Source organism: Condylura cristata, unplaced genomic scaffold (genome assembly GCF_000260355.1).
Source record: "Condylura cristata isolate star-nosed mole 26May11 unplaced genomic scaffold, ConCri1.0 scaffold00001, whole genome shotgun sequence".
Lineage (NCBI taxonomy): Eukaryota > Metazoa > Chordata > Mammalia > Eulipotyphla > Talpidae > Condylura > Condylura cristata.
Genome location: NW_004567102.1, coordinates 8,579,336 through 8,602,635, shown reverse-complemented (window position 1 = coordinate 8,602,635; position 23,300 = coordinate 8,579,336). Strand labels below are relative to the sequence as shown.

Genomic DNA, 23,300 nt, shown 5'->3' with positions numbered 1-23,300 from the left:
CCACCCACCTCTGTCCTGTACCCCAGTTCTTGTGTACATAAATACATAAAATCTTGAAAAAACAAATAAAGCAGACAAATCCCGAAGTGGCTTAGGTCCCACAAGCAGTTGAAGGGAAATGCCTCGGCAATGAGCGGCTTGAGGGGCATCGCAGGAAGACCAGATGCTCAAGTCTGGGCTGGAGCAGAAACCACCCATGTAGGGTTAGCTAGCAGGAGGCAGCGGCTCCTGGCCCCATGCCTTTGGGTGCCACTTAGTGCCCTCACCCACCAGGTGTGGGTTGGCTGAACTGACAAGCTTTCACTGAGCAGGGCAGGGGTTGGGCCAGATGCAGGGTGGAGCTGGGGGGACCCCCCTTTGGGCAGGATGAGGGGTCCCATCCTGTATTGAAAGTGTCATGCGAGCAGCACATATCCATGTAGAGTTAAATGCTTTGCAAGTGGGATGTGGGATGAGAAACTATGAAAACCCCTGCACCAGCCTCCATCTACCTCCCCAGAGGCAACCGTTCTGAAGAGTTTGGGGGGCTGACTTGGGAGTTGGGACTAAAGGACAAAGATGGATGGGGACCTGTGTTCATGCTCCATTCTGCGACTTACCGCAGTGTAACTGGGGCAAGCTACTTCACCTCTCTGGGCCTCAGTTTCTTCTTCATGGCTGGGGACAATAATAGTACACACCTTGCAGGGTGTTGTGGAGACTAGATAAGTCAATATTTTGAAAGCTCATGGGCCAGCCTTGACCCAGGACAAGCACTCAAGAAGCATTTAGCTGCCAGTATTATCATCCCGCTGGTCTTTTCTACACATTTGTTTATTTCCTGCCTAAATGTGCTTAGGCTGTACATCTTATTCTGCAGTTTTGTTTTGTTTTTTAAGATTTAGTTATTTATGCATACAAAACTGGGGTACAGGCCAGAGGTGCAGGGGCGGTGAGAGGCTTCACCAGAGACAGAGTGGGGAGCAGAACAGGTAGATCAACGAAGTACACTGCTGAGGGGAGCAGCGGGCGGGTCAGGAGAGGTCTGCTGTGCCGTGTGGTCGCCTCCGGGGCGGGGGATCGAACTCGCGCTGAAGTGGCTGTGCCCGGCTTGCAGTGCTGTGTCCTTACCTGTTGCACTACCAAGGGAGGGCCCTGCAGTTTGCCTCTTCCACCCGTGCTGTACTTTGATATCTTCCCGTTATCTGGAACTTTCAGGGCCTCTCCCTCTGGAGTCCAGTGCTTTCTCCTCCCTTTGCCCCTCGGTGTCCCCTCTGTGCTCAGCTTCTGACCAGCCTGTTCTTACTGAGGTATGAATGCCAGGTGAGCGGCTCACACAGGTGCTGTGGAACCATTGCTGCCGTGACCAGAGGCGCTTGTGGGTTTGGACAGGCAGCAGTGTCCACTTGCTAGTAAGGGCCGCAGGGCCGCTGGACAAGTTCCCCGAGGCTGGAGGCTCCTTGAGTCCTCACAGTCACTCTGGAGGAGGTGATGTCACTGACTCCCTGTTACTGAGGAGGAGACTGAGTGACAGAGAGGGAAAGGGGCTTCCTCTAGAGCACTCAGCCCATGCGGGCGGAGCAGGCTTCGGGCGCTTCCGAAGCCTGGGCTCCACTCGGACTCAGCCGTAGAGTCAGGTGGGAGATTCTGGATGAACAGTGGCAGAAGGTGGCTGGTGGGTTTTAGGGCGCAGGTGGGGTGGCCCTTGCTGCCTCCACTGCAACTTTAGCCCTGCAATGCTTTCCATGGGACAACAGAGGGGCAGAAATTCTCTGGGGAATTAGATCCACCGGTCTCCTCAGGAGGAAGTGGGGTGAAGGTCAGGAAGAGGTTCTGCAGGGAACCTCCCTGTCCCTGATGGGCCCTTTCCAGACCTGGCAGGTCTGGAGCTCGGATGGTGGGAAGGGGCCTGGGGGCATTTTGGTTCTTCCCTCTACCTTCTCTCAGCTCTTTCCGGACAGATTGGAGGTGCACTTGAAGGCTTGAAGGGACTTCACCTGGAACACACCACTCCCCTGGAATCCCCTCAAGTCCCTCTCTGAGCCTCCCACCCACCCCAGGCAGGCTAACTCAGAACTCAGGTTGTGGGGGACGGGGACTTTGTCAGAGGAAGTGGCTGGAGAGCAGGGACTTGACAGCTTTGACAGCGGAGGCGGGGGTGGGGGGTGGAAAGCCTGGCTCTGCCCTGCCACTCAGCCACCCTCTCTCAGGGGACTGGAGACGGGCTAAGGCTGCTGAGACCGAGAGGCCAGACCTGTGCCATTCACCACTCCACTATTTCCTCGTCCAGGAGGCTCCCACAGACCTGTAGCAGCCGTGGGACAGGGATTCCTGCGTCCATTTCACAAATGAGCAAACCAGTGAGAGGCTGACAGGGCCCGTACAGTTCTGCTCACAGCAAAGCCAGCTGTGGCCCAGCCGAGGACGGACGCCTGCCCTTGTCAGGGAAACAAGGGGCTTGTTCTCCGCAGTCCTCCCAGTGCTGACTGGCACTGCCAGGCCCGATGCCCACATGGCCCCCCCAGGGGCCAACTGAAGTCAGATTGTTCCTGAGGAGGCAGGTTCCCAGCACTGTGTGAGTGTGCGTTTAGGGGTGCAGCTGCACCGGGAGTGGGTGGGCTGGGTCGGAGCCCGTGAGGCCTGCAGGGCTGGTTGCATAGTGGGGAAAGACAGGCTACCCCTCTGTGGCACAGAGGAAGGGGTGGGCGAGTGTGGGTGGGGGCTGCAGCTGTGTCCCTGCCACAGGACAGAGAAGGCGGGTGGGGGTGTCTGTTCCTTTCTCCTTGGGGACTGTAAGATGCTGGGCAGAGACCCCTGGGGCCCAGGCTTCCCAGTGGGGGGTGAGAAAGGGTGGAAGGGTGGTGAGGTGATGGTGCTTCCCACTTTGCAAGGGAGCAGCTGTGCTGGCCGAGGGACCCTGGGCTCAGATCAGGTGGCTTGGGCTCCACTCCTTGTCCTGAAGTAACTAGAAGTGCAACCTGGCTGGGCCCTTCCCAGCTCTGCCTGGTGGTCTCCAGGCACCTCCCTGCTCACCAGCACGGGCTCAGAACTGACTGGCTGGGGTTAGGTTTTCTTGCTGCACGTTTTTAACTTCCCATGCCTCTGTTTCTCATCTTTGAGAGGAAAAGAGTAGCCCAACATAGCACATAGACGGGGTCGTTTGAGGTTAAAGTGCTTGGAACAGCACACAGTAAATGCTCAAATAAATGCAAATTGCTATGATCTGGTGATTTTCTTTGAATCTTACAGTATCTTCCACTGGTGCCAACTTAGTCAGGTATCTGGCATCAGGCAGAACCCATCAGCCTATGCTGCTTTCCTTTGCTACCCCCAGAAGTCTGGGTCTCATTCTTAGCACCTTGGGGTACACTTCTGGCCTGTGGTGTATAGTAGCTAGCTCACCATGCTAATCTTGTGCCCGCTCAGCCTACCAAGAGCCATGTTCTAGTAGCATGACATGTTATTTTCATTTAATGCTTCTCATCAGGCTTCTGAAGTAGAAAGTGTTCACAGACAGCAAAGTAAGACTCAGAAAGGTTAAGTGCCTTGCTGCCCAAGATCACACAGCAAGGAAGTGGCAGGCTTGGGATTTATCTCCACCTTTGCCTTGCTTAATACCATTGCTCAAATTTGAAGTTATACTGCCTCTTACAATATCCTGGAGTCAGGATCCTGCAGGCCCTGCCATGACCTCACAACCTTTAAGGAGTCTGTGTACCTCCCGTGGCTCTGCACCTTTCAGAGAGTTTCAGCCCAGCTAGGAGGAACCTTGGAGATCACTAGGTCCAACCCTTTCATTTTGTGCACTGGGAAACAGGCCCAGGGAGGGGAAGGGATATGCCCAGTGAGCGAGGAACAGAATGGGCCCAGCTGCAGGACTCATTCTAACCTGTGCTTCTGCCTTCCAGGTGAGTGTCCCCAGTCCTGTCCCACTGTGGCCCATCTAAGACCAGCGCTGGGTGGCGGAACCCCCTCCCCAGTGCCCAGAAGCAGCCCATTCTGCACACTCATGCTTCCAGTAACCTGGGGACTTGCCTTTCTAGTTTACTACCCGATGGCTATCGGCACGGCTCAGGGCCTATAGTGGCTTGCTGCTGTGTCCTCAGTATCTGCTTCTTACATAGTAATCATTCCCAGCACACTCACCCAGCAGGTCCCAGGCCCTGGGCTAGAGGCAGAGCCAGTGAACAAACAAAAAGGAGACAAACCCAAGGCCTGCCTTCAGGTACTTGCATTCCTAGGGAGATTTACTAGAATGAAAGAGCAAGCAAAAAAAAAAAAAACATCAGATTTAAGATAGTGATAAATGGTGGGGGGGAATCTGAAAGAGGGATGAGCTCTGCACGGTTGTGTATGTGTGTGGGTTGTGGGGAGGGTCAGGTAGGGGGTTTGCAGTTCTCAAATTGGGTGATCAGGTTCCCTGGTGGTCTAGTGGTTACCATTCGTTGCTTTCAAATTGGGTGATCATGGAGTGTCTCTATAGGAAAGTGACATTTGAGCCTTGGAGAAGGTAAAAGAGTCAGCCCTGATGGTATCTGGGGGAAAAGCATCCCAGGTAGAAGGAAGAGCAGGTGCAAAGGCCCTGAGGTCAGAGCATGCCTGGTGAGCCGAGGGTTTGCAAAGAGGCTTCTGGTGTGGCCAGAGCAGATGGAACTCGGGGAGAGTGGGAGGAGAGGAGGCCATGAGGTTGGGAGGGGTCCTTGGCGACCTCTCATGGTTAGGACTTCGGCTTTTACTCTGAATGTGTGGGAGCCGTGGAGAGTTCTGAGCAGGGGAGGGATGGAATTTGACTTAGGTTTTCACAGGATCCTTCTCATTCCTGAGTTGCCAGTTGAAAGTTACCGGGCGAGAGCACAGGCTGTCCAGACTTTCAGAGGCTCCTTCAGGAAGCCGTAGCTGGCCTGATAGAGCCTGGGCCCACAGGAGTGGCAGTGCCCCCCTGGCAGGAGGGGTATTTGCGGTCAGCTCAGATGGGCTCACTGTGGGGCATGAACAAGAGGTCGGGGTGACACCACCCTCTGGTGGCTGATCAGGTGCAATCAGAAGAAGGGACTCCTTGGGGGAAGCGGGCTCTAGTTTCAGCTCTGCCGCCTGCTTGCTTGGTGACCTCGCCTCACAGACCTGTTCCTCGTGTCTAGGGAGGGCCCAGCAGCAGCCATCATGGCGTCACGCATCGGGCTGCGCATGCAGCTCATGCGGGAGCAGGCGCAACAGGAGGAGCAGCGGGAGCGCATGCAGCAGCAGGCTGTCATGCATTATATGCAGCAGCAGCAGCAGCAGCAGCAGCAGCTGGGAGGGCCGCCCACCCCCGCCATCAACACTCCCGTGCACTTCCAGTCTCCGCCACCTGTGCCCGGGGAAGTGCTGAAGGTAGGCCCTGCCCCCCCCCACCCCCTCCAACAGGTCTCAGGATCCACTCGTGCTGGCCCTGTCCCCCCACTTCCCCACCCCCCCACCCTTCTCAGGACCCACTGGAGCCGGCTCTGACCCCCCCAAGTCCCCCCACCAGTCTCAGGACCCACTCAAACCGGCCCTGCCCCCCCTTCCCTGAGCCCCCCACACCAGTCTCAGGACCTACTGGAGCCTGCACTGCTCCCCCACCTCCCCGAGGCCCCCCCCCCGGGTCTCAGGACCCCCTGGAGCCGCCGCCTTCTCCCTCCCTACAGGTGCAGTCCTACCTGGAGAACCCCACCTCGTACCACCTGCAGCAGTCCCGGGACCAGAAGGTGCGGGAGTACCTGTCTGAGACCTACGGGAACAAGTTCGCTGCCCACATCAGCCCAGCACAGGGCTCCCCAAAGCCCCTGCCCGCCGCCTCCCCTGGGGTGCGGGCTGGACACGTGTTGTCCTCCTCGGCCGGCAACAGTGCTCCCAACAGCCCCATGGCCATGCTGAACATCGGCTCCAACCCCGAGAGGGAGGTGAGTGACAGCGGCAGTGTCCCCGACTCCTAGACTCAGGCCAAGTGTGGGCTCCGGGAGCTGCAGTCTGAGGAGCGGAGGCCTCCTGTCTCACAGCAGCAGCATCCCGAGTCCGGAAAGCCCTGCTGGGGAGAAACGGGAGAGCCCAGCAGCTCAGTGGGGCCACGTCCCCCCAGGGGGTCTATAAAGGCGCCTCCTGGCCAACTGGGCTCCTTGGGAAGAGCTGTGGCCGCGGGGCCTGTGGGACTGGGTGGCACATTCTGGGCATTCTCGCTGGACCTATTTCTTTCAGCCTCAGATCAGCAGGTTGGGGGCGGTGAACGTCCCCTCAGTCAGTGGTTTTCGGGCCCTTCTCCTGTGGCCTCCTCAGGTGGCCTTTTCTCTTTCAGTTTGATGTCATCGACAACATCATGTGTCTGGACAATGTCCTGGGCTTCATCAATCCTGAAACTCAGATGCCCAATACGGTACTGCTGGCCAGGGCGGGTGGGCATGGCAAAGTGAAGGGGCAGAGGACCCGCAAACTCTGAGCCTGAGGAGCGAGGGGGTCCTGCAGCCCGGGGTGAAACGGCACCCCACTGCAGAGAGGAGAGGTTCCGCCACCAAGTGATGCGATGGAGGCTGAGGCCTGCGGAATGATGAATCCAGCGCCTCAGCCTGTGTGCCCGAGGGGGCTCTCATGGGGCGGGGTGGCTGGGCAGCGTGGGGGTGTTCCCGGGGTGTGGAGGGGCAGGGCAGGAGCCCTGGGGCTGGGCCTCTGGGGGTGGGGGCGCAGAAGAGCATTCTTGGAGGGGGCAGTGTGACACCGGATAGCCTGGAAGTCGATGAATCCCTTTGGGGTCTGGGACAGTTCTCCCTTACACGGCAAAGGGCTGTGTCTCATTCTGGGGCAGGTGCCACAGGGCTGACTCTGCCCCTTCCCTTTGGAGGGCTCCTGGCAGTGCTATGGGACACCCCAATTCTGTTAGAGGACAGGGGGAGAGAGGGGCACCCCTGAAGCCCCAAAAACCTGCCTGCTCTAAATGGGTTCTGCCATCCACTGCAACAAGACAAAACATATAAAATTTTAATGAAAAGGGACTTTAATACAGTAAATATACAATACGGAACACAAAGAATATAACTTCTAAATCAAACACCTGAAGTGACCCATCCCCTCGTGGGCAAAAGTCACCCCAAAAGGGATTGGCCCAAAGCAAGGCCTGAAAGCTGCCACAAGACTAAAGCACCTTCTGGCCGCGACCCATGGAAAAGGGTCAGAAATGGCCAGACAAATCTGGAAGCAAAAGAGCAACATCAAAATCAATATAAACACTGCCATAGTCACCTCCCTACAGGTATCTCACCCACTGCCTTAGACAGTCCAAGGTCAGGAAACAAGCCTGGTTTCTTCATCACATGCTTGCTGCTCCATGTGGCTTCCTGAGGTCTCTTCCTTCTCCATCCTGCTTCATTCTCTTCTTCTCCCTTCTCTTCTCAGCTCCACCCTCCTTCTGGGTGGGGCAGGGAACCTGGAACTTCCCTTTTTCCTAGGGACCACCCTGTTACAGCAGCAGGGTGTCTCTCTGGGCCTCTTGGGCAGGGGTGGGGTGGCCGGTGGGAGAAACAAGCCTTGGAATCAAGACGTCTGGCTTCTGGCTTGGGTTAGGACCTTGGGAAGTCCCTTAACGTTTCTGTACCCCAAAACATTTCTGCGACAAAATGGGGGTATTGCCTTCTATGCACAGGATTATGGGACGATTAGATAAAGAAATTGTGGGCAAGCTCTGTATCAAGGTGACAGGTTATTTACAGGGAGAGGAGGAATTATGGGTGCCCCGCCTTTTCTGAACCTCATCTGCTCACTCCTGGCTCCAGTTCCTCTGATCCTAGACCTGGCTAGTAGGGTCTGAAGCTGCCACCCTGAGCAAAGTCCCCGGAACCCTGTCCCCAAGACCCAGTGGCCCAGCTGCGTCCGCCTACCGCCAGCAGGCACAGTGAGGGCTGGGAGGTCACGGTGTCCTCTCCCATCACTGTTCCTGGTGGGTTCTGGGCATGCTTGGGGGCTGCTTGGTGTGTTTCTCTGCAATAGCGGGGGAGACCTTTGCAGAGCTCAGATCTGCCACTGTCAGGCCCCTGCTTAATCCACTAACTGCTCTTTTCAAAATACCAGTCTCCGCCTTTGGAACCCCGCATGTCAGGACCCAGCCCTGGCTCCTCCCTGCAGCTTGAGCCGCCAGTGACTCCTCCTCACTCGCTCTGTCCAGTCCTCCCGCTCACCCGTCCCTCCTGCTCTTTACCTTTCCTCACGTCTCTGCTCCGGACTCAATTCAAATTCCACACTGTCCCAGAAAACCTTCCAGAAAACTCCAGGCTAGATTAGGTGCCCCACCCTGGCCTCCCACCCCCTGGGGAGTAATCCACTCACCCTATGGCCTGGCCTCTCAGGGTCCAGCCACTCTGGGGTGGTTGCGCCCCAGGGCAGGGGCTAAGTCGGCTCAGCTATGGAGCCTGGAGGGTGAAGTCCCAGTCGCTGTGCTGTGCGGGCAGCAGGCCCCTAACCTGGGACAGAGACTGTGCCAAGACACCTGGACCGTTTCCCCAGGTGTCCCTGGGAATGGCTGTTTCCTGAACGATGGGACCGGGAGCCAGGCCCCCACAGAGACAAGGCTGCTCACAGCATCCCTTTCCCCACCTCCCCCCACAGCTGCCCCTGTCCAGCAGCCACCTGAATGTGTACAGTGGGGACCCCCAGGTCACAGCCTCCCTGGTGGGTGTCACCAGCAGCTCCTGCCCTGCCGACCTGACCCAGAAGCGAGAACTCACAGGTACCTGGCCCTGCTTCCCCAGCGCCTGCCCCCCTGAATCTCCCTCTCCCCCCCACCCCTACTCCCCAGCTCTTCTTTCCTTTTCCCCTGGACTCCAGATGCTGAGAGCAGAGCCCTGGCCAAGGAGCGGCAGAAGAAAGACAATCACAACCTGAGTGAGTGGCCGCCCTTCCCCGCAGCCTCCTCCCTTGTGGGGTGGTTGAACAGGCACTCTGGGACCTGCTCAGGGTCTTAGAGGCTGCTCCCCAGGGGCTACCCCCCCTTAGCCCTCTCGAGGAGGGGTGGAAGGGGTTCCAGGGAAAGAGTCCTGGAAGGAGTTCCGGAATGCTGGAGGGGCCCTCTCCCCTAGGCCACTCTGGGTGCTGTGTGATCAGGACCCACTCTGTCTCCATGAACCCCTGATTGTACCAGGCCCACACTTGGCCCCCATAGAAATCCAATTCGTTGGTCACCCATTTTGTCCAGAAAGGCCTGGGCTGGGTCCTTCTCCCCAGGGGGGGTCCCCCATTCCTCTAATTGCTCCCTCTGGCATTTGTTACCTGTAGTTGAAAGGAGACGGAGGTTCAACATCAATGACCGCATCAAGGAGTTGGGGATGCTGATCCCCAAGGCCAACGACCTGTGAGTGGGCTTCTGGGGGGAAGGGCAGGGCCGGTTAGGGCAGCAGCTGACAATTACGTCTACACCCAGCCAGGCTTATTGCCAGGGGGGTGGGATGGGAAGAGAATCCCTTCCCTGGTGCCTTCTGGGGGCTTATCTGTTGGGGAAAAGATGATCCCTCCCTTTCCCAATCTGGAAAGCTCCTAACAGATGCGTCTAGGGACTTCCTGGAGGACTCATGCTGGAAAGGCGTGCCTTGGGCACTGGACTAGTGCAAAGGTGGCCCGGGGTCGGGGGTCGGGAGTGAGAGCCAAAGGCAGGCCTGGCTTTTGGTGGTGGGAGTGAAGGCCAAGAAAGGAGACCGCTCCAAATTCAAATTGCCCTGCTGCTTGGATGAGTGAGGTGGGGCAGCAGTGACCTCACCTGGGAGGGCCTGTTCTGCCGGGTGGAGACCCGCTCTCCTCCACAGGCAGGGGCCAGCCAGAGCAGGGGTGTGCAGATAAGGCTGGAACAGGGGGCAGGCTTTGGAGCCAGCACAGGGTTTTATTCCGCCCACCGCGCGGTTGGCAGAGCTCGGCGCACCCCTCAGCATGCACCCCAACTCTGCCGGGCCTGCAGGGATGTGCGCTGGAACAAGGGCACCATCCTTAAGGCCTCTGTGGACTACATCCGGCGGATGCAGAAGGACCTGCAGAAGTCCCGGGAGCTGGAGAGCCACTCGCGGCGCCTGGAGGTGACCAACAAGCAGCTCTGGCTCCGCATCCAGGTCTGGCCCCTGCCCTGGGGTTTCTGGGGGCGCGCTGACCCCTGACCTGGCTCCTGATCCCAGTGCTCCCCCTTCTGGAGTTGGAAACAAGGGCATGATGCCCACGAAGAGGGAGGGTGCACCGGGCGGGATGGTGGAGTTTGGAAGTAATCCGCAGTGTGGGAGCGGCGAGCATCGAGCATGGCCGCAGGCTCTGTTCTCTGGGGCCAGGACGCCCAGCTCCTCTGCTCACATTGTCTTACTCAAGGTCACGTCCACATCTAACCCCAAGGGGCAGACCTCCCACGTCTGGGGGCAGTTACAGTGACATACGCCTTGACGTCGGTGGCGGGCCTGTCGGGCCCACTGTCCTGTGAGCGGCCGGTCACTAAGGTCTGTGACTACCGGTGGCCAGTGCCAGGCACTGGAGCAGGTGAAGCACAGAGGCCTGGCGGAGCCCACCCCAGCGGGGGCCGTGGGCACCAGTCCTCTTGTCCATTTTGGACCTGCAACTGGTTCTTTAGACGAGGGTAGCTGGACTGAAGCTTTGGGCATTTCTGGTTGTTTTGCATGTAATGGTTCAGTTTACACCACAGTCCAGCACACGTGACCAAAGCCGAAGCTTCCCGAAGGAACCCGCATCCTTGACAGATGCAGCACATTCTGATAACAGTCTGGTCTAAGCAAGTCTATTTCAACTGGGAAAAAATAAAGAACTGGCCAGGGCCCACCATGGTGGTTTCACAACCCGCTAATGAGTTGCAACTTGTAGTCTGAAAAACCACTGGTCTAGACAACAGAGCCGCCCAGTGCCTTCTTCCAGCTGAGGCATTTTGCGGTCGAGGGTGCTGCAAGGTTGGGGCTGTGAGAGCTATGGCAAGGGTCTGGGGGGCAGCTGGCGCCCGTGGGTGTGTGCCCCAGCCTGTGTCTGCCCCACTTGCAGGAGCTGGAGATGCAGGCTCGCGTGCACGGCCTCCCCACCACCTCCCCGTCCGGCATGAACATGGCTGAGCTGGCCCAGCAGGTGGTGAAACAGGAGCTCCCCAGTGAGGAGGAGCCGGGGGAGGCCCTCCTGCTGGGGGCTGAGGTCCCCGACCCGGAGCCTATGCCAGCGCTGCCCCCCCAGGCTCCGCTGCCCCCGCCAGCCCAGCCACCTCAGCCGCCATCCCCATTCCATCACCTGGACTTCAGCCACAGCCTGAGCTTCGGAGGCGGGGGTGACGAAGGGCCCCCCAGCTACCCCGAACCTCTGGTGCCAGAGCACGGCTCCTTGTTCCCCACCCTCTCCAAGAAGGATCTGGACCTCATGCTCCTGGATGACTCCCTGCTCCCCCTGGCCTCCGACCCCCTCTTCTCCACCATGTCTCCTGAGGCCTCGAAGGCCAGCAGCCGCCGGAGCAGCTTCAGCATGGAGGAGGGTGATGTGCTGTGACCCTGGCTGCCTCCATGCCAGGGCGTGGGCAGGCCTGGGCTAGGGCCCCGGGCACCACCTGCCTACCCTCCAGGCCGCACGTGTGTGTGAAGTAGCCACCTGCCCTGCCTCACTCCTTCCCGTCGGCCCCCGGTTTGGGCTCAGTGCCCGCCTGGCAGACTGGCATCAGGTGAAGCGCCCCACCGCTCGGATCCCCCAGGAGTGACCCTCCTGAGGGTGGGAACGATGAGGCCCTCAGCCCAACTCCCAGAGACGGTTTTATGGGGGACGGGAGGGAACAGTGTGTTAGAGGTAAGGCCCGGGGGTTCCTGTCTTCTCAGTCTGACCCCCGCCTCCACTGATGGAGGGCATGATGAAACAGGGGGTTCAATGAGGCAGTGGCTGGTTTGGAGGGGAACGGGGGACCCAGGCCTGCCTTTCTGGGACTCAGACAGCTACAAGCTCCTCCAGCCTGGCACTTCCCCCTCACACAGGTGGGGCACCCCCACCGCCCTTTGGTGCTAACAGCTCTCCGCCAGGTGGTGTGAGGGCGGGGGTGGCTGGAAGAGGGGATGCTGGGTTCAAGTTAGAGTGGAGGGTCATTGCTGGAAGATCAGCTCCCCTCCAGGCTCCCCACTTTGTGCCTTTAGTAAACACTGTGCTTTGTACCCACTTGTCCTGTCTCTTTGGTGTGGGTCTGGGGGTGACAGACCAGGGGAGGATTCAACTCAGTAGACTCCTTTCTGGGTTTTGAGTTCAAAGGTCCCTAGTGGGGGTGAACATAGAAGGATACAGAGAAGCAAAAAAAAAAAAATCGAGCCCATCACCTGGGATCCCTGACTGCAGAAGTTGGAGCTGTGACCTTAGCAGGGGCTTGAGTGCTGGTGGGGCACTGTCCCTCCTCTTAGCCACAAGGTGGCGCTGCAGCCACGCTGTTCTCGCACCTCCAGCTGTCTCCAGCTGTCTCCACATGCTGAGTGAGTTGCATGAAGTGGGGGACCAGGTTGCGGTAAGCCAATTCTACCCTTCTTAACTGCAGCTTTTGGTCGGGCTGGGGTGGGGCGGCATGTTTCTCCTGTTTCCCACCCCTGATTCTAGTGGAGTCTCTGAGGGTTCCCCCCCAACCCCCCCACCCACCCACCAGAGGTGGGCACCCACTTGGCAGGTCTGGCTGTGAGCTCGGGGTGGGGGGGCAGGCCTAGCTCCTCTGCTCTCCTTCTTAGCTGTCTCTAGCGGGACAGTCCCCCCTAGGAAGTGAGGGGCTGTGACCTTTGGGGGAAAGTGACCCATGTGAACTAATTTGGGGGAGATGGGAGCATGGGACACTGGGCCCTACCTACTACCCGCCACTGGACCTACACCCTACTTCATGAGTCCTCTTTCTGGGTGCCAGTTCCTTCATCCCGCGGTAGTTCCAGAGGGTTCCGCTCCAAGATTCTGGGTACTTATGACCTCACCCTGGGTGGGGAGAGAGGTTTGGGGCAGTGAGTGGCAGCTGCTTGTGCTCTAGGTGTTGGGGGGAGGGAGGACAGTGTCTTTTGGGCTTTACTGAGTTCTCGCTTGACTTTCCACTGTCTTCAGGCAGAGACTAAAATGGCTTCTCCCTCACTGGACCCTGAGAGGCTGAGGGGCCTAATTAAAAAAAAAAAATCCCAGGATGAAAATGGCTAAGAGGGCAATTTCCTCTATGCAGAACAGGAGATCAAATCAACGTCGGAGCAATTAACATGTGAGGGACGAGAAGGAAAGGGGGCCGGGCTCGCGGGCGCTGATGGCAGGGCTGGGCTGGCAGAGGCTGCAGGATTACTCTCAAGGTCAGATGCGGCTGTGGATGACCTTGTGGGGTTTGAGCAGGCACCTGCTTCCAGTTCCAGCTCTACCCTACTGCTAGGGGGTTGTCTACACCCTGAGAACCCCCTTCTTCCCTCTCCTAGGGCAAGCCCTGAACCCTGGCTGAGAACTGCCAGATCCCCACTGGGGCTGCATTGACACCGGCATGGATGGAGGTGTGGGACTCCCATGGTCAGTCCAGCCTTTGAGAAGTCCCTGTATTCCATTTGTTCTTCCTCTTGACCCTGGGGATTCAGGGGGAGTGGAGAGCTGCCTACCGGCTCCCTCCAGCAACCTCAAAACCACACTATCTCCCTTAAGACTGCAGGGCCCTCCCTCTGGCACCTGCAGCTAGCTTCCTGCCCCCTGGTTCCTTCAGTCCACACTACGCAGCAGCTAGGGAAGCCTTCTGCCAAGCCCAGGGGGAACGGCAGAGGGTGTGAGTGGGGTTCTGCCCACCAGAGGGCGCCCCAGTTGGCCGGGACACAGTTGGCTAGGGGTGAGGCAGCAGGCTTAATTGTGCCTTCGGTGCTGTGAGCCCAGAAGCACTGCAGTCCTACCCGTTTGGTTAAGGTAGGCTCGGACACTACCTCAGCATCGGAACACCTACCTGAAAGGGCTTCTGGAGCTGAGGCTGGGCTGCAGGGCCCTTTGCTTGAGGCTGGAATGGAGTCTGGCTGCTGCTGGGTGGTACTGAACGACTCTGATTAAATCAGAGGATGCAGCCTTCATCCATGCCCTATGTGACAAAAAACACCTTTCCAGACCCTTGAAGAATGGGTAAGTGGATGGGTGTAAAAGTAGAGGTGAATGTGTCCAGGCCCTCATTTCACTGAGAAGCCCCCAAAGCCTTGCCTGCCCCAGGGTCTAAGACAGAATGAGAAAGGCAAGCAGGGTCCTGCTCCCTGCCTCCCCCAGCTCCATCCCTGTATCTGTCTGTTTTCTCCACCAGCTGTCAGCTTCTTACCTTTTGTCCTGTGAGAGATTTGGGGTACACACAGGAAAGTGGCTTCCCATCCCTGCCCTTCCTCTTCTGGTCATTCAGAAGGGGGGGGGGGGCGAGGTGCTGTGAGCCCTGCTGGGGAGTGGGGATGACTCTCTGTTCCCTAGGACCTGCCTCCTCAGAGTTTTGTTGGGTCTCTCCACCGTCTGCTCCCTGAACTGCAGAAGACCAGAAGACTCCTGAAGCCAGAACTGGGAGTGGAAGCGGGGAGGGAGAGGCCTGCCTCTCATGCCCATCTTGGAATCTCACGTTTTCGTCACTCACCGTCCTTTAAATCTGAGAATCTTCCGTCACTGTTTGGAGCCACTGTCTCGGAGCTATACACACTATGGCGCCACCCCATCCCCCGGCCCACACATAGTCTCTGTTTAAAAAAAAGGAACCCAAATGCCGCACACCTGCGGGGGGGGGGGGGTCCCTTCCCCATTTCACAGCCCATTCCCCTCCCCTGCCCCTCCAAATCAGCTTGTCTATTCCCTGGGGCCCCTGTGATCCACCTCCTGTCCCTGCCTCTTGGGACACTCACCTCTTAGGTGGGGTCTAGCTCCCACCCCCCTCTCTGCTTCTTTCAGACTCATTTTTTTTCTTTGCTCTCTCTTTTCCAAGGGGGGCAGTGGAATTTATACAATATTTAAGCAGCCAGAGCCGAGTCCGGGAAGATATTATTAATGTAAAAGGGACGGGCTGCAAATGCTTTTGGACCTGGTTACAATTAGAGGGTGATTTTTCTAAAGGTCAATGAATTCAGATAATATCCACAGGGGGGAGAGAAATTTAATACCTTTTTAGTGAATTAATTAATTATAATATTATATCGGCTTGGGGTTCTTTTCCAGAGTGATTAAGGGAGCGATCTATCTTCTGTGAGGCTGGGGAGCAGTGCCTGCTGCCAGTGAGGACCCTGTCTCTGGGCTCAGAATGGGGGCCCTTCTCTCTCCCCTCCCCCTGGGAGCTGGAGGGGCTGTGGGCAGCAGGGGAGCAGGGCAGGACCCTGCAGGAGAGGGCAGGCACAGTGACGGATCTGCCCTTTCCCCTCAGCCTGTCCCCGGGCCCGCCGCTTTCTGCTGCCCTGTCTCTACCAGCCTGGAGAGATGGGCTGTGTGGCCTTACACTCATAGAAAACGAGGCCCACATGAATCAGGGACTTGCCCTGAGCCCCACTGTAGTTCGTACAGACCCCGGTAGCCAGCTGGAAACAATGAGAAGGCTCCCCCACCTCCTAGTAATCCAAGCCTTCTGGAAATTCTCCTTTGGCCAAACGCTGTGAAGCCACCTGTAAGGGCCCATTCCCATCAGAAAGAAGCTCTTGGAATGCAAGAATAGTCTGAGGTTCTGCTAGTAAAAGGAAATAGCCTAGAAGAGCTGATAAGTCACATTGCTGCAAGGCCTTATGAGGGAATAGCTAAGTTTTCTGTCCCTGGGGGAGCCTGGAATCACCCCAGGAAAGGTGCTTCCCACCTACCCATTCATTCTCATGTTCAACTATTTGTTTAGTCAACACTGTGCCATACTGCAGGCTGAAATAGCCCCTGCCAGCCTCACCTCACTGTCAGCCTCACCCCAGTTGCTCATCACCCGTGAGGGAAGCTGCAGACACCAACCTTCCACGCACCAAGGCAGGTTGACCAGAAGGTTCTGGAAGGCAGAACCCACAGGCAGCAGCAAGACCAGACAGGCCTGGTAGTAAATGCGGGTCCTCCCCTGAATGGGGCCAGGTGTTCTCTGTGTCTGTTTCCCCTCCTGTAATGGGGGGATTATGATAAGGACCTCTGAGGTCGTTCGTGTAAGGAATTAGAGGAACCGCCAAAGGGATCCTAGCTCAGGCTGCTGCACCAAGACGGGATTCCCACGGCACTGCCTCGAGACGGTGCTCCAGGCGGGCCAGGGCCTCGGTTGCCCTTTCCTGACTAAGGGGTGGCCGCGGAGGCCCTAAGCCTGGGGATTCCTGGGGCAGGAGTGGGCCTGGGCTTGGCCTCTGCCCCCGCCCCACCATCTTTCCCTGCCCTGTTCTCCCTCTATTCCTCCTTAGGCCCTGGCTGCCTCCCTCCCCCACCTCTTCTTAGTTCTGTGTGGTGGGCCGGGAAGGGCCTTTCCATTGTACTATCTTTGGGCCCTAAATTAAAATTGATGACATCTTGAAATGAGCAGTGAGGGTAATTTTGCTTCTGAGCCGGGATGCTAATGAGGCCCCTTAATGGTGCGAACGTGGAGCTGACGGGTCGTGTGTCACGCGCCTCGGCGAGGGGGGTAATGGCCGCGGTAAGTGCCGGTAATTACACCCTGTCTTGCTGTATTTTGGCAGGCCTGGTGGGAGAGCAGGGGGCTCAATCACCGCGGGCAGGGGCACCCCCCAGCCACGGGGGGTCTGACAGCCAGAGATACCCTCCTCGGCCCAGCAGGGGGGAGGTGGGGGGCCTCAACTCCAGCCCACCTCCCAGGCCACCTAGAACCGGGAGCAGGGTGGGGGGCCCGCAGGTCTGCAGGCACACAGTCATACCCGTGACCGTCCCCCCAGGTGCTCCCCCAGCACGCACACAGCACTCAGTATGCTCCCCCACACCCACTGCACACCTTCAACAGTCAGCCCCACGCCCACCCTCTCGGGCGCACAAGTCCAGGACACGGGCGCCCGCGTGTGCACAGAAATAGTGTGGAGCCCTGAGCACCTACTGCGCTTCATGTCTATTATCTCTAATCCTCCGGCTCTCCTGGGAAGCAGGTATTATTATTCTCAGTGTATCACGCAGAACATGAGCTCACAGCTCTGCCCAGGCAGCAGCAGCAGCAGCAGCAGGGTGCGAGGCGGGTCTGCTGACCGAGTGATCTCTGCGCCCACCTCTTGAATGTGCGTGCAGCCCTCTTGGGGCACAAACACTCGCATCCTGCGCTTGCACGTGTGTGCAGCCTGCTCGGGGCCCATCTACCCTCTGTGCAGCCAGAGGCACATGCCAGTGCACCTGGCAGACTCGCCCATGCTTAGCACATGCCCGCAGAGCTACGCAGAACACGCGCACATGCTCAGGCCACACAGCATTTCCACTCTGTGCTCACCCAGTGGACTAGACACTGCATCCCAGTTTTGGGAGGCCCCGCTTTCCTCCCTAGCGCCTGACTGCAAAAGGACAGCCTCTTCAGAAATGCATGCTGGGTGCACACATATACACTGTGCACACCGCATGTGGTGTCTAAGCTCTCCATACGTGTATCTCAGCCCTTAGACACGCTATTGCATGGATGCACACACATGAGCATGCATACGTGCAGTTCTGGGTACACAACAGTGAAACTGGAAGCACCACAAAGCCCATGGGCACTTGCCAGGTGTGTATTCTCCCCACGCCAACACCCATCACTTATGATGACAGAAGAGGGGACGGCGTGGCCTTTGGAGCTTGACTACCTGCGTCCTTGACCTGGGTCTGTCTCTTTACTTGCTGTGTGTCCTTGTGCCAGTCACTTAACTTCTCTGCGTCTCCTTTTCCTCCTCCGTAACATAGGGGTAACAGTAGCATACCTGCCTCGGGGGATACTGTGAGGGTCAGATGAGTGCCTGGCACACAGAAAGTACATGCAGGAGCTAGGGGTTTATGATGAAGGGTGCGTGTCGGGGTATGAGGAAGAACACAGTAGAAAGCAGGAGCAGGATGCCCTCTTCAAGCTGAGGTGGTCAGGGTGGGCTTCCTGGAGGAAGAAAGGTCAAGGCTGGGCCTTGAAGAACTGTGGCCACTGTTTATTGAGCACCTACTCTGTACCCAGCTGTGTTAAGTGCTTTGAAGGAATTAACCCTGTGAGGTCTCTGTGACTCCAAAGGTGAATATTACCATGTCCACATTATGGGAGGGGGAGGAGGGAAAGGCAGAGAGAAACTGTCTACGGACAGAAAGGGCTTGGAAAAGAGATGGAGAGGAGGGCAGGGGAATTCCAGGTGGGAGACAGCATGTGTTAGAAATAGAGCAACAGATGGCAAACACCCCCAGAGGGCTTTTCTTGATGCACTGAAACAGTTTCCAGATAATGAGAAGGGGGTGAGCATCTGGAGGGGCGTTTTGACCTAATTGCTGCCTTTCTGGCAGTGACACCAGGGACCTGGTGGAGGAGGGGGTGACTGGCACTGCCCAAGGCAGGCTGGCGCAGGAATGGAAGCCAGGCATCTTCACCTCCCTTTGCTTCCCCGCCAAGCCAGGGCACCACCAGTGAGGGAAGGGGGTGGTGATGTTGGGTGTCTGGGGCTGGCCTCCTCTCCCTGAGCAGGAGCAGACTCAGAGGGCAAGAAGGAGGAGGTGGCCAGCAGCAAGGAGCAAATCTCTATCCAGCCTGCCTGTCAGCACCACCACACCCCAAGGCTGGTCCCCGCGCTCCTGAGAAATAAGCCACAGAGCAGACTCCTCAGAAGGGCCATGGTGTCCCTTTCGGCCTCATGCTCACTAAACCATGCCAGAACCTGACAAGCCGATTCTAGTCTTGGCCCATGGGGATCAGTGTGTGTGTGTGCATGTGCGTGAGTGTGTGTGTGCGATTCCCTTTACAGTGCATCTTTCAATATGCAGCCAATATCACAGCTGCCTTCCAAAATTAGTTGCGCCCCCCCATACACACACACCTCAAATCCCCAGGCCAGTGGCAGACCACGGAAAAGGACTAAGCCTCGCCTGGGTGGGTACTTTCTATAGCTGGCCTCTGTCCCAGGCCCTGTTGTGCCTCCTCTTACCCGCCCCTCCTCGGCCACCCACCTACACCTCCCTCCCCTAGGTGGCCTTTCCTCCAGAGGGAGCTGCTGTTCCCACCCTGTGTCCCACGGGCCCCCAGCCTGAGCTCCAGACACCCACTCAGAGGCCACGCACTGCACACCTGGCCCTCGGCTCTTCATACGACCCTTCTTTCACGTTGCCTTCTTGCCAACACAGAGGAGGGGCAGGAAGAGGGGGGACCATCCCCCCAGCGGACTAATATCCCATCTCCACTCATCTCTGTGCTTTTGTTTTTATTCTCTACTGTTGGGTTGGGTGTGGTGGTGGTGGGGGTACAGCATCCTGACCCCTGAGGCTGAGGACCCCTGGGGTTCAGCGTGGGTATTGACCTGCCACAGCAGGTATGGGCTCTGCTGTATGCTGCATCTGGGCCCTGATGGCAGGGGAGGGGGTTTCCATTGGGGAGTCGTGTCATTTATTGTCCAAGACAGGCCACTTGAGGGTGAAGAGGACACTATGAATGAACACACCAGGGCAAGAGGTGAAAGCTAACACAGTCCAGGCGGCTAAGGTGAGTGAGGTCACTGTGTCTACCCGTGGGGGTCACTGTATCTACCCGTGGGCTGGGCTGGGTGGGTGTGTGCACCCCATATTGGCCAGAGAGGCATGGCTGCCTAGGGGGCTTGCTCAGAAGCCAGACTATTGGGAGTTGGGGTGTGTGGGGGGGTGTCATCCTGGAGTCAAGAAAGGTAGAGCAGTCAGGAATAGCTACTAAGGCAGTGGAAAGGAAATTGAGGGGCAGGAGAGAAGGATGTGAAACCCCAAGTGCTGAGGTGTTCTCCAAGAGGTAGAAACAATCTTCATTATAGAAAACATGCTAGTGACACGCCCTTCCTGGGTTTGGCTTTGGAAGGCAGGTGTCCTGATGCTGTTCATGCATTCAGCTCACCCAAATCTCACCCGTGGCTTGAGGGGTTGGGGGGTGCAGGTACTAGGGGAAGCTGGGGCACAGAGAGCCTGAGGGAGCTCTGTTTCCTGAGCTGTTGAGATTTGAACTCAGTCAGTCATCCGCGGTCCTGGGCATAGCTCCCGGTTCTAGAGAGAAACTGGACGGTGACTCTGAGTAGGGAAGTTACTTCCACTTCATCTCCCAGTTTGGAACCAAGTGGAGGCTGGGAAATTTGCAGAGGTGGCAGGAACCAGAGGGTAACAGCTTGGCTTCGGTGCCACACTGGGTTTGACATCGGCTCCTTCACTTCTGAGCCGTGTGACTCCTGGTCCAGTTTCACTCTCATCTAGAAAATACCTGTTCTCTTGGGTGTCAAAAGTTCTGGATGCTGAGCTGTGGAAGGTGATCCAGACGCGTTAGGTGCTTCAAGAATGCTAAGTTCCTCCCCTCCTGCTCCAAGCCTGGCCACTTCAGGCTTGATTTGGACTTTGGGCGTTGGGGGTGGGGCGGGCGGAGGGGGTTGGTTTGAAAGAGGAAACCTGCAGGGTTCCAAATCATAGTTGCTTAGACAGTGGAAGTTGTTCTATTTATATTTTTACCGCAGCAGGACACTGGCAGGGCTGGGGCAGTGTGAACTGCTCCACCCAGGCCCCCCCCACCCCCCCTCCCAGGAGCAGGAAGGGCTCAGGGGCTGGGCTGGGGGAGGGGCTGCCACCTGCCATGGGCTCCTCAGGTGCCTTAGCTGGTAGGTCCAGAAAGGGGGAGGGGAGGAGGATGCTTCTAATGAACAATTAGTGTCTGCTGCGTGGCTAATCATGAGGTTCTGTGTAATTAAGAAGCTAATTAGTGCTGTGTCAATTAAGGTTTAATTAGTCCCCTCTTTGGAGAAGACTGAAAGACCCTCATGCTGGAAGCTTCTGGAATGGAAGGTGGGTGGGCTGGGGAAATGGATGCAAGGAGAGACGATGCGTGTGGAGGGGAATGCCACTTCCTCTCGTGCCCTCTCCAGGCCCTGGATCAGTTCGACGGATCCGACTGGCTCTGACCGTGGAGATTTTAGAGACCAGGAAGGCTGTCCCCTACCTCCAGGGTTTGCTCACTCCAGAGTGACTTTACCCCTACACAGCTCCTGCGGAAGGAGTCCTTGCGGCCTCGCAACCTCCGCCACACCTTCATGAGGGTGACTTCAGCTGCTCCCCCTTGAGGGAGGTGAGCAAACTAGGACCCAGACTGGTTAAGAAACCTGCTCAGGGTCACACCGCCAGTTAAGTGGCAGTGGGATTCAAGCCCAGGACTGTTTGACTTCAAACCTGCTCTGCAATTCTAAGCCAGGGAGAACAAGTGTGCAGCTTGTAAGGGACCACACTTGAGTCTTAGGACTTTGTCCTCGCCCCGGAACCCCCCTCATTCAGACCTCTGCTGAAATGACGCTCATATCAGAAGGACCGGCTCTGACCACTAACAGCACCCGGGCTCCCCGTGGCCTCTTTCCTCACTCGCCCGTCACCGTCTTACAGGCTATGCATTTACTTGTTTGCCTGTCGCCCGTCTCCTAGCCCGAGAGTGAAAGCTCCGTGCAGGGAGCCCTGGGCGGCCGTGTCCCTGGCACTTGGCACCTGCCCGCGGCTCAATGAGTGTCACTGAGTGAATGAACAGACCTGCCGCAGGCCTGTGGGGGGCCTGGTGAATGAGCAGACCAGTGATTGAACAGATGTGCTGCCAGGCCTGGTGCCAGGGCACGATAAATAAGCATCTCTTACTTCCCCTTCCTCCTCTGCTCCTCACCCAAGCAGGGCTCCCCTGGGTCTCCCTGGCCTCCAGCCCTGGGGAGGGAAGCGCTCCGTATCTCTGTTTAAATTGCTGGCCCTAGCTTTCCCAGAAACTTCCGCTGCTGCCTCCTTTCCACTTGTCTCTCCTCTGCTCCCACCAGGGCTCCCCACCTTTCTCTGTTATTCAGACAGAATAACACACGCCCCCACACCCTGCCTGGCTGTCCCTGGGAGGCCCATCGATGGGCACCAGTGGCCTTCTTGAATCACTCCCTCCATGGAAGGACTCCCTCTCCTGTCTCAGGGCAGCATGGCCTTCGGTAGGGCCCAGGGCTGTCCCTGGGGTACAGCAGACACTGCTTTCCTCACAGAGCACAGAATCCCTGTGTCTGGAGCAACCCCCGCCCTGTCCTTATGAGATAAGTTTTGTCAGGTTCAAGTTCACTCATTTAAAATGTACAATGGGGGCTTCCCTGGTGATACAAGGGTTAAAGTCTCAGTGCTATCAAGCTTTCTTCAGCCACTGCGGCACGAGTTCAATCCCTGGCCAGGGAGGTGACCCACATGGCACAGCAGGCCTCTCCTGTCTCTTCCGCTGCTCCCCTCAGCAGTGTACTTCATGGATCTGCCTGTTCTGCTCCCCACTCTGTGTCTGGTGAATTCTCTCACCTGCCCCCCAAACCCACCCCCCGACTCTGGCCTGGACTCCAGCTCTTGTGTGCATAAATAAATAAATCTTTAAGAAAATAAAATCAAATGAACAATGGGATTATTTTTTGGTGCATTTCCAGAGTGGCATGATCACCACCATTATCTAATTTTGGAACATTTTCATCACCCCAAAACAGAAATCTGCACGCTTTAGGAGTCTCTCCCAGTTTACTTAAAAGACAACCACAGACTTGCTTTCTGTCTCTATAGACTCTGGACATTTGCTGTGAATAGGGCCATACCTGGTCTCTGTGATTGGCTCCTTTCATTAGTGTCACATCCACAACACTGTGCTGGATGGCAGAGAACAAAAGACTTTCAAGTGCACCTTGAGCAATTTCTTTTGGGTAAATTTCTAGAAGTGAAATTGCTGAGACAAAAGATAAAAAGCAATGGGTACAATCTGCCTCTCATCCACTTCCTGCCTTCAGTGTGTGTCCCAGCCATATGGGGTCCTCCCTACCTGGCAGCACCCTCCTCTGGGGCCGCCTTCCCTCGGCCATGGTATCTGTTGGCTTTTCCTCTTAATTCCAAATTACCCAAATCAAATACCAGCTGTTCCATGAAGCTTTCGCCGATCCCTTGACGCACAAGCGCTATCTCCAGCTTTGAAACAACTCAGAACACAGGAGGCCACAGAGTCACCCCAGGCCTCCAGTGTGGGGTGTGGGCACGATGGATTTTCTGGTTTGTGGTATTGTGGGGCAGGAGGTGAGGGTGCATGCAGAAAGGGCCCGCTTGGCAGGAGACTCTCAGCACCATTCCGGAGCATTTTCTGGAAGCCAGGCCCTGGGCTAGGAGATAGACAAACCCTGGTCCGCTGGGAGCTACAGCAGGAGGAAACAAGGAGCTGAGGGCATGGGGACATGGGCTGGATGCAGTGGGGG

At 57.2% G+C, this 23,300-nt stretch overlaps 1 protein-coding gene across 2 annotated transcripts in view; it reads left to right on the top strand.

Annotated features, from left to right (window-relative positions):
* TFEB (transcription factor EB) overlaps nt 1-12,580 on the top strand; it is a 48,400-nt gene extending 35,820 nt beyond the window's left edge. For both annotated transcript variants that reach the window (XM_004673464.2, XM_012723658.1), the window contains 8 exons: nt 5,118-5,349; nt 5,646-5,900; nt 6,290-6,367; nt 8,587-8,707; nt 8,806-8,862; nt 9,253-9,328; nt 9,926-10,073; nt 10,996-12,580. In XM_004673464.2, the coding sequence (XP_004673521.1) occupies nt 5,140-5,349; nt 5,646-5,900; nt 6,290-6,367; nt 8,587-8,707; nt 8,806-8,862; nt 9,253-9,328; nt 9,926-10,073; nt 10,996-11,484 (1,434 nt within the window). In that variant the 5' untranslated portion in view covers nt 5,118-5,139 and the 3' untranslated portion in view covers nt 11,485-12,580. The remainder of the gene's footprint in view (nt 1-5,117; nt 5,350-5,645; nt 5,901-6,289; nt 6,368-8,586; nt 8,708-8,805; nt 8,863-9,252; nt 9,329-9,925; nt 10,074-10,995) is intronic.
* The last annotated feature ends 10,720 nt before the right edge of the window (nt 12,581-23,300 follow it).